The sequence below is a fragment of the Branchiostoma belcheri genome, unplaced genomic scaffold (genome assembly GCF_001625305.1).
Source record: "Branchiostoma belcheri isolate BF01 breed outbred unplaced genomic scaffold, Haploidv18h27 scaffold208, whole genome shotgun sequence".
Lineage (NCBI taxonomy): Eukaryota > Metazoa > Chordata > Leptocardii > Amphioxiformes > Branchiostomatidae > Branchiostoma > Branchiostoma belcheri.
In genome coordinates, this window is record NW_017803580.1 from 315,596 (window position 1) to 328,600 (window position 13,005).

The 13,005-nt window shown below is 41.3% G+C and overlaps 2 protein-coding genes across 3 annotated transcripts in view; one reads left to right on the top strand and one right to left on the bottom strand.

The window, feature by feature from the left end:
- Positions 1 to 7,163, bottom strand: part of LOC109469559 (oxysterol-binding protein 1-like) — a 50,234-nt gene extending 43,071 nt beyond the window's left edge. Inside the window, exon 1 of the mRNA XM_019768091.1 lies at positions 6,888 to 7,163. Within this exon, the coding sequence (XP_019623650.1) occupies positions 6,888 to 7,033 (146 nt within the window). The 5' untranslated portion in view covers positions 7,034 to 7,163. The remainder of the gene's footprint in view (positions 1 to 6,887) is intronic.
- Positions 7,164 to 7,366: 203 nt separating this feature from the next.
- LOC109469560 (mitotic-spindle organizing protein 2-like) lies at positions 7,367 to 9,885 on the top strand. Of its 2 annotated transcripts, none has more exons than XM_019768095.1 (3): positions 7,367 to 7,534; positions 8,458 to 8,602; positions 9,513 to 9,885. In XM_019768095.1, the coding sequence occupies exons 2-3, from the start codon at positions 8,466 to 8,468 to the stop codon at positions 9,769 to 9,771; spliced, it is 396 nt and encodes a 131-aa protein (XP_019623654.1). In that variant the 5' UTR covers positions 7,367 to 7,534; positions 8,458 to 8,465; the 3' UTR covers positions 9,772 to 9,885. The 2 variants fall into 2 exon arrangements, with proteins under 2 accessions (XP_019623654.1, XP_019623655.1); XM_019768096.1 differs by having other exon boundaries at positions 7,410 to 7,431.
- The last annotated feature ends 3,120 nt before the right edge of the window (positions 9,886 to 13,005 follow it).

The window sequence follows — 13,005 nt, forward strand, 5'->3', positions numbered from 1 at the left end:
TTTTGACATACACCACTTTGAAATTGGGAAAAATAAGGCTTTTTGGCTATTTTCGGACCCAAAATGTACATTTTTGGCTCCTGTGCCCTAATATTAAATCTGAATGACCTGAAATTCGGTATGGGGATACCTTGGACATGTGTCCAAAGAATGCCATTAAAGCTTTTGACATACACCACTTTAAAATTGGGAAAAATAAGGCTTTTTGGCTATTTTCGGACCCAAAATGTACATTTTTGGCTCCTGTGCCCTAATATTAAATCTGAATGACCTGAAATTCGGTATGGGGATACCTTGGACACGTGTCCAAAGAATGCCATTCACGCTTTTGACATATACCACTTTAAAATTGTGTAAAATAGGGCTTTTTTGCTATTTTCGGACCAAAAATGTACATTTTTGGCTCCTGTGCCCTAATATTAAATCTGAATGACCTGAAATTTGGTATGGGAATACCTTGGACACATGTCCAAAGAATGTCATTCACGATTTTGACATACACCACTTTAAAGTTATGTAAAATAGGGCTTTTTGGCTATTTCCGGCATTGGAAGGTTCCATTTCCGCATGGGGGTGTAGACTATTGGCAGCCATCGTAGGATAGATCCATTTTCGGTATGGGGGATAGGGTGAAGCCATCTGCTGCATTTGCTCTCAAGCAAATGTCGGCCTTTCTAGTAATAATAAATGGTTTTTTATTGTCCAAACAGTACCCGTGCAGTTGCAGCCTTTATACGGCTGAATTGATGCAGGGTATCACATAATAATCAATACAAATCACAACAATTACAACAATCAAATAATACACATGAAACACATATTTGTTCCACAATTATTTTTTGTGGAACTGTCGCAAGGGTCTGTGCGGCTGCCATTCGGCGCCACAAAGTGACCTCAATACGACTTTCCCCAACCGAAGTTAGATACCCATTCACACCTGGGTGGAGTGAGGAAAGTCGTGTAAAGTGCCTTTCCCAAGGGCACAACGTCGGGGCGCATGTTCACGCGCAGACATGTACCGGGTACGACTCGGAATCGAACCCGGGTCTCCCCGGTTCATAGTTGATTGCTCTAACCACTACACCACCCGACGCCACGACGAGGTATAAGGGACAACTTTCCGTGGCACAAGAGGCAAGAGTCAAGACAAAAGACGTGACGAAAAACTTGAAAACTGACATAAGTTAACCCTCTGAGAATACTAGTTCCTATAACTAGTTCCTGCTTAATATATTTAAATTTAGGGACAGATTTTGTATAGAGACATTTTTCCCTCTGCAGTGTCTCCACTAGAGCAAGGTTATAGCTTCATAAGTCAAATTTTAAGTTTTTAAAGACTTAGGAAGGATCACAAGGTTCTCCCCAAAAAGAAACACCTCTATCTGACCTCTATGCTGGTTGAATGACTGTGTAGGGGGCTACATCACAACAGGGGCTTCAAATCACAGCGCAGGGGGTCCAAATCACAGCGCAGGGGGTCCAAATCACAGAATGGGGGTCCAGATCACAGCCTAGGGAGTCCAAATCACAGAATAGGGGTCTAGATCACAGCCTAGATAGGGAGTCCAAATCACAGCGTGGGGGTCCAAATCACAACGTGGGGGTCCAAATTACCATGTAGGGGTCCAAATCACAGCATAGGGAGTCCAAATCACAGCATAGGGGTCCAGATCACAGCATAGGGGTCCAGATCACAGCATAGGGGTCCAGATCACAGCATAGGGCCCCTACAAGGCTCAAACAGCCTGGTGAGAACCCAGGAATGACCTTTCACCTCCCAGCTGGCCTAGCACTAGTAGGGCCAAAAAACGCTATTTTAACGCTAACGGACACATGCGATTCTGTAACAAAGGAGGCGTTTCAGTAGCGTTCCAGTGGCGATTAGCCCTCCCGAGAAGCGATACAGTTGCGATACAGTAGCGTTCTTGATGCGTACTTATTACGAACTTTTCTTCGCACCTAAGGTTGAGACTACCCACAGAGACTATCCATTGTTTTTAACAATTAGTGCTTAAGAACCAATTAGCGTCTATTTGATAATTAATTGAGTCCCGCCCAGAGGACGGCCGCTCAGTTCGTCGCGCTGTGCACGCTTCCAGTCCTCGTCTGAACAGCCCGCGGCGCCGCTTTTCTTTGTTCCAACTTTGAAAGCTCCTTGGTCTGACAGTCCTGCTTACTTTACCGACGTCCAACTTATGTTAACCCACAAAACAGAACGTGCATACGCCACTAATTTTGTCGGTAAAACAACTGACGATCGGTCATCAGTTATTCTCGGTTCAAAGTCATTTTTTCAATGTAAACTGCGGTCAAATTTTCGTATTTACGCGGCATCTAGAGCCTTGCTTCGCCAAGCGTCCATAAATTTGTCTGCATGTCCCATTGTCATGGGGTGGTGCATCGTCAAAATACGGACTCCTCAAAGCTCTAAATTAAAACAAAATATACCAAACTAGGCAATTAATTTAAAATCTAAGACTTCTAGCTACCGGATTTTATTTGCCGATGTCGATTTACCTTAATAAAAGCAAGAAATCGGGTACAATGTTAGACAGTTTTCCCCATGACACAATGAGATCTTCCGTTAACCCCAAATGACCTCTTCTTCCGCCTGCAGCGACGCCATGTCGGCTTTTCTTCTGCCACAGTTTTGGCTCATTTTTACGACAAAGTCCCGGGTAATATCTCCCAGAAAATATCTGGAGCCCAATCTGGCCGCTACAGAAGCATTTATATTCCGGTTTTAGTGGCTTTCTCCCAAAAGAAAAGTTGTCGTGATCGACGAGAAGTTGGCGGCTACGCTGTACGCTGGGATTCATAATGAGTCAATGTAAAAAATTCAAGGGACCAACAAAAAGTGGCCTATTTTTTAAATCACCCCACACCACCCCCGTCAACATTTTACTCACAGAATGCCGATAGTACATGTACGTGTTTCAAAGGCCAAGCGCCGCTAGATTTGATTGACACAAGCGGCTCGTTTGACACAAAGGAGGGCCGGCGGGCGTGTTGTGAGTTGTGACGTTCTGCGCTGCGTGGAACTTCTTTACACTCAGCTAAATCTTTGCGGAACTACGTGAAATGGTCGAACGGACAAAGAAGTTTATGAACAAACTAAATGAAATTAAACTTGTTCCGACGTAGGAATTGTGTAAAGAAAGATTACAAAGCAGCTACAGATGCAATCTGTACGAATGCTGCAATACCGTGGCGGGTACAGACATTTCATCGGAGAACGTATACATGCAATAATTATAATGGGTAACTATTTCTAAAACACGAATATCCGTATGCAATATTTATATGGTGGGATGTAGCAAATTTCGATCTTTGTTTGATTGACTTGCAGTGAGGTTCTAAAACTGCCTGTCAAATCATGTTGGTAATGTTACAAACTAACTAGCGACTGTCCGTTGGCTTTTATTCGAAGTACAAACCTTACCGGGACTAATATAGGTAGAAAATTTCGATATCCTTTAGACACAACAATGTTACCTACCAGTCTTCTAGATTATATATTGTATCAAATTCCGTTTTAGGACTAGAAAAGAGCGGATGAAATGTTTATTAGCTCCGTCGCGCAGCTCCGTCCACTACGGTAAAACTAGGATATAGTTTTTGTTTTGAAGCCTCATGTCTGATCGGATTCTTTTCTTTTTTTGTAGGTTCGAGGACAAAATCATTCATCCACCAATTCACACGCAAGGGAATGTCGCATTTGCATCATCGCGACAATGGGCCTGCAGCTTTCACTGTGCATATCAATGATGAATAAATTACGGGTTTTCTAAAAGTGTTGCACTTTAGTGGGCCATCAAGGGATGACCATGATGGTAATAGTAACAAACATTTGTTGTTAGGATATAGGACTTTGCGATTTCGTACATGATTTTACTCACGGTTCACACGAAGGTCTATTTTTGTCGAACTTTGATGAAAAAATCTTGTATTAAGTTGTAGTTCTTCATTTATCAAACCTCCATGATCAAACAGACTGTCATTTTGAAACGGGATCAAGAAGTATTTCCCTGTAGCCCCCCTGCGTGTGTCCGAATGGCCACAAATGTTTTTACCGTGAGGTGCGCAGATACGAGTATCGATCGTCGGAGGAAAGCTATACTTACCGTTTGGTCTTTCCAGGAGGTGGCCTTGTCTTGCCGTCTTGTTTGTTTTGGCCTGTTTGTTCTGGTTTATGTTCAATTTCGACTATTAAAAGTTACCATTTTGCAAGCATTTTTCAACAAGCTGTAACCTGCGACTTATAAAATTAAAAGATGTTTTCAATGACGAAACATATTCAAGCCGTTTGACGCCACGGCCATATCGATCAGGAATCGATATATAGTAAGCTAAAAATAATATGCCTGATGGTATCTAGTACAACAGACCTCAACAGAATGCATATGTATAAACACAATGCAGTTATCTCCACACTACTAGTATGTTAGTAAGAACAAGTTGTGTTAGGACAAAATATCGCCGGCAACAACTACATGAACTAGTATTATTAATGATAATACTCTGAAAACTTCGGAAGAATCAGCACGCAGTATTCCTCCTCGCATCGTGCAGTTTATTCCACGCACCTTTGCATTCGTATAAAATAGAAAACATACACAAAGTTAATCATATGTTAAAAGGGTATCTTGTTTGATTTTACTCTTTTTGAAAATGGGTGATTTTGTTACCAAGCTAGTATTTCCAAAAGGCTTGGTTGTAACTTTTATTCGGCGAGAACTTTCTACGGGACAAAACAAAGCACGACGCACAATGGACTCCCTAGTGTTATAACGGCATTTCAAACAGTGTTTCCAGCGTTTCCAAGTTGCAGACCTAAAACGGTAGCGGATCTTGGGGACCGGACGAAAGCTAAAAAGGCCGTATCTAAGTGGTCAGAAAATCTTCGCAGCCTTAATTTCGTGACGTCGTCGGTAAGACAGAATTCCCAGCACTTGAGTGTAGCGAAAGTTGTGCCGTCGCCTTTGATCTGATGCCGACCCGCGGTTGCTTCAGAGTTCATCAATCAATTTTGACAGGACCGGCGCCGTGGTGTCTGAGGAGACATGATCTGTCCAGAGGCGTATGTGATTTCAGAGCTGTCGTGTGATTTTGGACTCCCATTCCCTTAAAGACCTCAGATTTTTATTTTTGAAAACCACTCTTATCAACAGAGTTTATCACGAGATGTTTGTTCAATAACTGATTGACTTCATACCAAGGACGTTATAATGGTTACATCAACGTCCTTGTTCATACGACAAATGTGTTTGTGGTCTTTCCTCCCCGTAAGCAAATATTCAGCTCGCTACCGAACTTTCCCGACCAAGATCGCAGTATTTCGGAAGGAGACCATACAAATTGATTGGTTGACGATGTACGCCGAATACGAACGAGAAAATATGGAAACCGAGATCAAAAAAATTACCCACACAGCGGCTGACGTGTTGCGTGTGTCGGAAACCTAACAAAACACACTGTAATGTTTGCGATTATTAATATTACAAAATCTGACACATTCATACAAACATTCATTATTTCGCGGATAAAATCGACCCGTGAAGCTTGTCGTACCGCCAGACTTACGTGCTGCTTCAAAGTTACTGCATTTTCTGCTCAACAATGGATAGCTCCGTGGACAGTTTAGATGTTACGTGCGATCGCAACAATATCGCCAGGTTATCGCTTTTTGGGAGGAAATTGACAGGACCAATCGCTTCTAGAACGCTTCCATGGCAGGATTATCCTTTGTTGTCGACGGAGATACTAACAATAGTATTGTATGCCGGTGTCAAGTTATATGTATTTACCGCAAGGAGCTTTCGCTCCTTGAGTACCGTCGGCGGTTCTATAAAACTGGCGCAAATGATCAGTTCACGGGAAATGTATCGAGTGCGTCGCCGATAAAATCGACGTTTGTCGCTATTTTCTGAAAACAACGCAATTCCCTGTTCGCTAAGGAGACGGATGATTTCAAGCTCCTTTGACGTACCAAGGAAAACACGGAATCATACGTGGAGAAAGCAAACGCTGACTCCACGCGTACGCTGTTTGGTGGCTGTATGCCACTTCGAATCAAAGGGCTTTGGCCGGCCGCGTGTCACTCGCCGGTCGGCCCGGGAACGCGGTGCGGGGCGTGATTCTCGTAGACGCGCGAGTTTTCACAGCTGATTAAGGGATGTGTTTTTGAAACAAAGGGGAATCATAACAGAAAGTAGCGTTAAGGGAGCGTTAAAGGAGCGTTTGAGAACCGATAAAGAAGCGATAGCTAAGCGTAGTTTTTAGAACAATGCTTCCTGAGAAGCGATAAACTGGAAACGCATTTGTCCGTTAGCGTTAAAATAGCGTTTTTTTGCCCTACTAGTGTAGGTAACCAGTCAAGTCAAACACTTGTGTCATCCTGTACACGTGGAAACTCTGACCTGACACAACTCACACTAACAAGTGACTCACCGATATTAATAAGACAATCTATGTCGTAAAATTTATTTTTAAAAAATCCATTAAATATGATATCCATGTAATAATAATTTGCAGCCACCACTGATTTTATTAAAATACATGTATATAAATTAACAGGGCACTGTCTTATTCTTTAGAGAATGAAATTATCTCGTCCCAATTTTACACTAGTTTGAGTCCTGTGAAAATATCTGAGAAAAGCAGAATTTATGGCAACTTAGCAGACGTCAGCAGATAATTATAATACTGGATGGATAATTTATCAAACTTCGCAACTCAGACAGTTTCACTATTTTATATGTATTCCTACTCCTTTAGGCATAAAATGGAATCCTTCTATACAGTCAGAATATAATTATGAAGGCAGGAATTCCAGTATAATCTGTAAACTCCAATATATACTAGTATATGTGGGGAGGGGGGCTCACCTATAGTACGACAAGAGTCCATTGGACAGCACGAACCACCGGCGCTGGTAGCCTTTCAGATAGTTCGTCCACTTGAACAACCAGCCCTTGAACTCATCTGGCGCCGCCTTGCCCTTACTGGGCGCGGACTGCTTGGAGTCCGGCATTGCGACGCCTTTAGTCTTGTCCTTGTGCTTCCCAATCTTGCCACGAAACTTGGGAATTTTGGAGAAAACTTGGCCCAGACCTCAGCAAAGATGTCTTCTCACCTCGAGCCGCAGCACTCACGTAGATGTGACCTTCCGAATAGGGAAGTCTCGAACTCGGGCCTCTCTAAAGGGAATACGTCATTTATAACCACTTTTTATAAAACTATATCGGATTTATAAAATATTTATGGAATAGTTGCTACCTCTGGTCCTTCAAAGGGAGTTGAAATAATACTTAATTTTGCGGCACTAATTCTTGGCGGATTGGTTTAGCAAAATTGAGCTCCCGAACACCTCCCATCATTCTTTGCCCAAAATGGCGGTCAGATCCGAAAAAAAGTAGCGGTTTGTTCGGTGTATGTTATTATATTTCGTTAAATCGTAACGGTGTATAGTTCGGAAGCTTTTTTAAAAAGTCTACATTCCATTAGTAGTCTCTTCATCACGTTACAACTTCAGGTGGGTCCTAACTGTCGCTATTTTGCACAGCCAATCCTAAACTGGTTGGTAAAACTGTTACTAGTACTTTAAACGTTAGCTTGACAAGCAAAAAATTTATAACGTTTATATATTTCGCTAAACGTGGTCTTTACTACGGTGCTTGGGTCCTGTTGGTTCAAGTTTGGCCAAATCAAGACTGGCCAAATTTGACCACTATAGACAAGTGACCACACTATAGAGAGATAGCCGGTTAGTTGACCCCCGCCCCCCCCCCAAAAAAAGGGACGCATGCTTTCGCAAGTTTCAGTACCAACAGAGATGTCTTTATTCTCAAACAATTATGAAAACATTCATTACACAAGTAAAGCCCTTTTATATGTACATGTTATAGCTCAATTGTGTAATTTGTTGTTCTTTTGCTTTAGTTGTGGGCTTGAAAGAAAGAAATAACCTGTTAACGTTACAGAAATATAATTTTGCGAGGAAACATGATGATTGATACTACATAACATCAAGGATGCACTCAACATACTCGGTTGATCTGTTGGGACAATGAAACCATTCACACTAAAACATAAAAAATCACTGGTTGTCATTAAATTTTACTGTTCTTGTGTACGTGTACCTAAAGAAAGAAAAGAAAGAAAGCAAAATAATCAAGCAACAAAGTTTCTGTCAACTCCAAACAAATTTTCTACTGTATTCCACAGCGCAACCGTGGAGCAAAATTACAGAAAACACCACGAAAATGATAGTCCTCCTTAGCTCCAAAGGGGACGCTAGATAGGTTTACTCTAACAGCGGATGCCTAGAAGTGTGGACTGTAGTATTTGCCAGAATGTTCAGGTCTACTGGTCTCGGTCCCCTTGACCTGAATGTTACCTACCAGAACTCACGTATACTAGTAGTTCTAATCTGTCCGAACTTCCACTTTGTTCCAGGTTGAATCATGACGTCTCCACAGCTGGCCAAGTCTCAGACGTACAACTTCATGGTCCTGAGTAAGAATGTTCTGTCAGGAGAGGAGGCTGACTTGTTTGAGCTGTGTAACCTGGCTGGTATCACCATGGACCCTCACGTCTTCAAGTAAGATAACAGACCATGTCATAAGGGTCGAGAAATGGAGAATTCAAATTGTATACCATCATAGCTGAATATGGCCTCCCCAGAAACATTGCTGCACTCCCCCAAACATGGTTTAAGGAGTACATGTAGGTCTGGTACAAACAAGGTCAACTGTGATAGGGAGTACATAATGTAGGTCATCAGTGATTGGCAGGGCTCGAAATTCATTTTCGGGAATAGGTGCACTGGTGCACCCTACCTAAAAAATTGGGTGCACAAAAATATTCATGAAATAGGTAGAATGTCAGCAACTATAACATTAATTCTGTTTCATTTCAAGAAAAGTGTAATAACAATGATTTATTTTTTCTGACACTTAGATATGCTGTAATATACATAACAATATCCAAAATCTTTAACGTTACATATGTTAAACCTAAGAAAATATTAGGGTGCACCAGTGCACCCACAGAAAAAAAATTGGGTGCACAGCTCCAAATTTGGGTGCACTAAGGTGCACATGTACCCAGTATTTCAAGCCCTGGGTTGGGGTGTGTCTGGCAGTCAAATTTCACTCAAGTTTACCTCCAATTTGATTTGATTCTTATCAAATAGGCAATGGCCTAAATCTGGTCAGTCTGCTCCTAAACGTCAGGTGTTTGGGGGCAAGGTCAGGCCGGGGAAGGGTTTTAAAACTTAACCTTCCAGGCAGCCCAAAAGAATTTGGACTCACCCAATTAAAATGGGTGGGAATTTTGCTTCAGTTTTGTCACCATGGTTTTTGTATAAGAAGACCACTATGTCTAAGAAGACCACTTTTCCTCGGTTTTGAGTGGTCATCTCATTCTGTGTGTATGATTGTGATGTCATTCTGTGTGTATGATTGCCTTGTGATGTCAAAGTCAACACAATTACACTTTCCCCTCTCCAGGGTGGTACTGGACCTCCTGCGGCTGAACGTGGCTCCCATGACGATCCTCCAAGTCCTGAAGTCCATGGCCAACAGCTCCATCAAGTCTCGGTCTGCCGGCGGGGACACTAGTGCTGAAGCTGCTGTCCAGTCCCACTCCCACACATCACATAAGGACACATCCAACGTGTCCAGTTCCTCTGACTCCTCCAGCAGGAGTTCACATCGCCAGCCTAGAACAAAGGCTCACAAACTCTCACACAGGGGACACAAGTCTTAGAGCAGGAGATCCCATTTGAGGAGCATAAAAAATCTCCCAAACATAAAGGCCTGCACATCACATCGGCAGAACGTACTGCGCCTGCACAGAACCCTGGATTTTCGTGTTTTTCGTTGGAGTTTTGGTCAACGTTGCATCAGAATTTTGACTGTTGCAGAAGATATCTTTTCTGACACACCATTCAGAAATTACTGTTGAAATGCTAACCTTATATGAGCGAATACAACCTTATATGAGACATTCTGCCGAAGTGCTCATAATGTACAATACATTACAGGTTTCGCGCAGGTGCAGTACGTTCTGCCGACATGCTCCATTTGAGGAGCTTAAAAAATCTCCCAAACATTAAGGCCTGCGCCGAGAAATATTTCATAGTGCTCCCATCAGAATCTGCATGTACAGTACTAATAGTATATTATCTAGATTATGGACTGCAAAGCTTAACAGTCATAGCATGAGTGTATAGTTGCTTTCTGATCATTGTATACTTCCACTCTGTGTGTTTTGATGTATAGAAATAACACTATATTCTTGTGATGTCCTGCAAATTGATGTTTGATACTACCGTGATCGAAAGGAATGGACAATCACGCAAGGGACAAAATTCCAAGACTGCCAGGGATTCAACTACCCACTCCCGCTGTGCAGTTCATGGTTTCTTATTGGATTATTGAGACTTATTGGATACACCAGGTTAATTGCCCCGTGCGAAAGTTAGGGCTTCTGTAATAAACTGTGTCCTGTCTCGGCCAGTATGTGAGTGATACCTCCACAGGTGGCCTGGCTTACGGCTTGCCGTCTAAAATAAACAGTCAGTGTTGACGGCCACCTGAAATATTGATAGACAACTAGTGATTATTAGTCTAAGAGTACATTACTTTTGGTACATGTATATAAGAAAATCTAGGGCTCTTTCATTATGAACCAATTGGCAGCGATGATAATTACAATAATTACATGTAGCATACTGTACTGTTCTAAGCATGTACTAGTACCAGTACCAATCAGTTGTTGGCCAAGTCTGTGCAGGTTCTCCCCCAATACAGGCATTTAATTCTGGGATTGTTGGACTTGTCCTCAAAGACTCTAAGAACTATCGCAGCGGCTATGATATTCAAACTAAGGCCACACCAATTTAATTTCTTGGTTAACGGATTCGCCCGCTTCATTTTTTTCTGATTTGCAAAAAAAAAGTTCAGAATCAACTGCAAAATGCTCATATTTTGCCCTGCACAGTTGAAAACAGTCCTTTTCTTCCTAGTTGTTACTGTAACAGTTATTCCATCTTTCAATGCAGTGGTATCATCAAAAGTTCAAAATTCATTGTTTAAATTTTGAACCAGTCTAGTGTGTTGACTTTATGGCTCCTATCGTACCATTTTGGGCCATAATAGGATGCCTAGGCCTGTTTTTATTTATTATTTTTCTAGAAAAATCCGTTAACGATGAAATTAAATCGGTGTGGCCTAATGGTGACTTTGATGAAACAAACTGGATTCAAGCATAGCAATGTAGAGGAATTAACTGTACCTGCTTCTGGCCTGGAGAGCTCATCTACATGTACATGTAAAGTCATACTTCACTTGTATCCTAAACAAGATGGCTTTTATAGTTTTTGGCTAAACAAGCCAGCCTTTTACTTTTGGATAATGAAAACCTTTCATACCTAAAGCAGGCATTTTGACTGTTAAACAGTTTCCTATTTTGTCTCCTGAATGTTTTTTCTTTAAGGTACATTTCCTTGGGTACAACCACATTAACCTTGGGTGCAGCAAAGGTACTACTTAGCAGACCAACTCCTCTGGCATGTTATCTGTATATTTGGCCAACTTCTATTCTTTCCAGCCACTTCCAATGCCTGGTAGAGGCTATATAGCTACACAACATGCATCAGTGACAATTCGTCTTTGTATTTTTGTAGAAGTTCTTCTGCAAATTACTGATCAGAAATAGGCACTTCATAAGTGATATGATTATAAATATTTCAACATGGAGAATGTTTGCATTAGCTGACTTTGGAAGGAAGACTCTGAAATGTCAAGGATAACTAACTGTATATTTTATTCTACAGGTAACATTACATGTACATGTACATGTATCTAAATAAACACATGTACCTGTCCACTCATGACTGGAATGTGTTAGGCCTGGTTTACATGTGCGTCATTTATATATGTTGGGTGTGGAACGATGCGCGTGCGGCGCCGCGCTGCTAGTCACAGAAAAATAACGGCAGGCTGTTTACACGCTAAAAAAATCTGTCACACAAAACACGCAGTGTTCCACGCCCAACACATATAAAGGACACACGTGTAAACCAGGCCTAAGAGGAAAGAACCATGATGACAGGTCATAAATAATACTACACACAATAATCATGGAAAAAGCACCTCCAAAAAGCATCAGTTCTATCTACATTCTACATACATTTACAAACATGTATATCTCCAGCAAGTAAAGTTACTGTAATATTATCATTCTACTGCATATGATTTAAAGCTGCATTAGGACAATACAAAAAGTCAATTTTCTCATTATTTCTTTACAAAGTAACTTGAATCAACCCTATTCCATTGCAAGTGTCATTCATGTAGTGGAGGGGCCAAAATATTATTACACCATACAAGTATATAAAGCTAGAAACACAGCTGTCAGCCATGTTTGTTTACATTTTGGTAGTTTGTTGTGGTACACAAAATATAAGTGCGCCTCGTGGGCTGTTTTAGCACCAACCTTAATGCAGCAAGGGTGCCATAATCATAGATGCGTGTGTCAGAAACCTTAAATGTGAGATTATTTAAGTTGCACAAATATGTTGAAATTTGGATCCGAAGTAAATTACAGATTAGACAGATTTTTCAATTAAAATGTTTCAATTTTTGGTGCAAAAGTGTTAAATAATGCCCCCTTTAAGTCTGAGGTGGTTATTGTAAGATTCTGGGTTTAGTATATCTATGCAGTAGCTGTGTACCTGCAGTTCACTACTTGTACAAGATATGATTTATGAAGGAATTCCTTGTTATATACACTACTGTACCCTGCACTGTACTTAGTGTACACTGTACATGAACCTCTCTCAACCATTGCATTGCTTACTGGATCTGAAGGCACATTCAAACATCAAATTTAACCACAAGCTTAACAAGTGGTGTCAGAATAGCTGCAGCATTTGCACTTGCTGGACTGTACAATTTTCTACATTATTACCACACATTGTGTAAATGTACCATAACT

What these genes read in the sequence shown, in the direction of transcription:
- LOC109469560 (XM_019768095.1), top strand. Translation starts at nt 8,466, where the DNA reads ATGACGTCTCCACAGCTGGCCAAGTCTCAGACGTACAACTTCATGGTC. An exon ending in ATGGACCCTCACGTCTTCAA is followed by an intron (nt 8,603 to 9,512) that starts GTAAGATAACAG and finishes TCCCCTCTCCAG; the next exon opens with GGTGGTACTGGACCTCCTGC.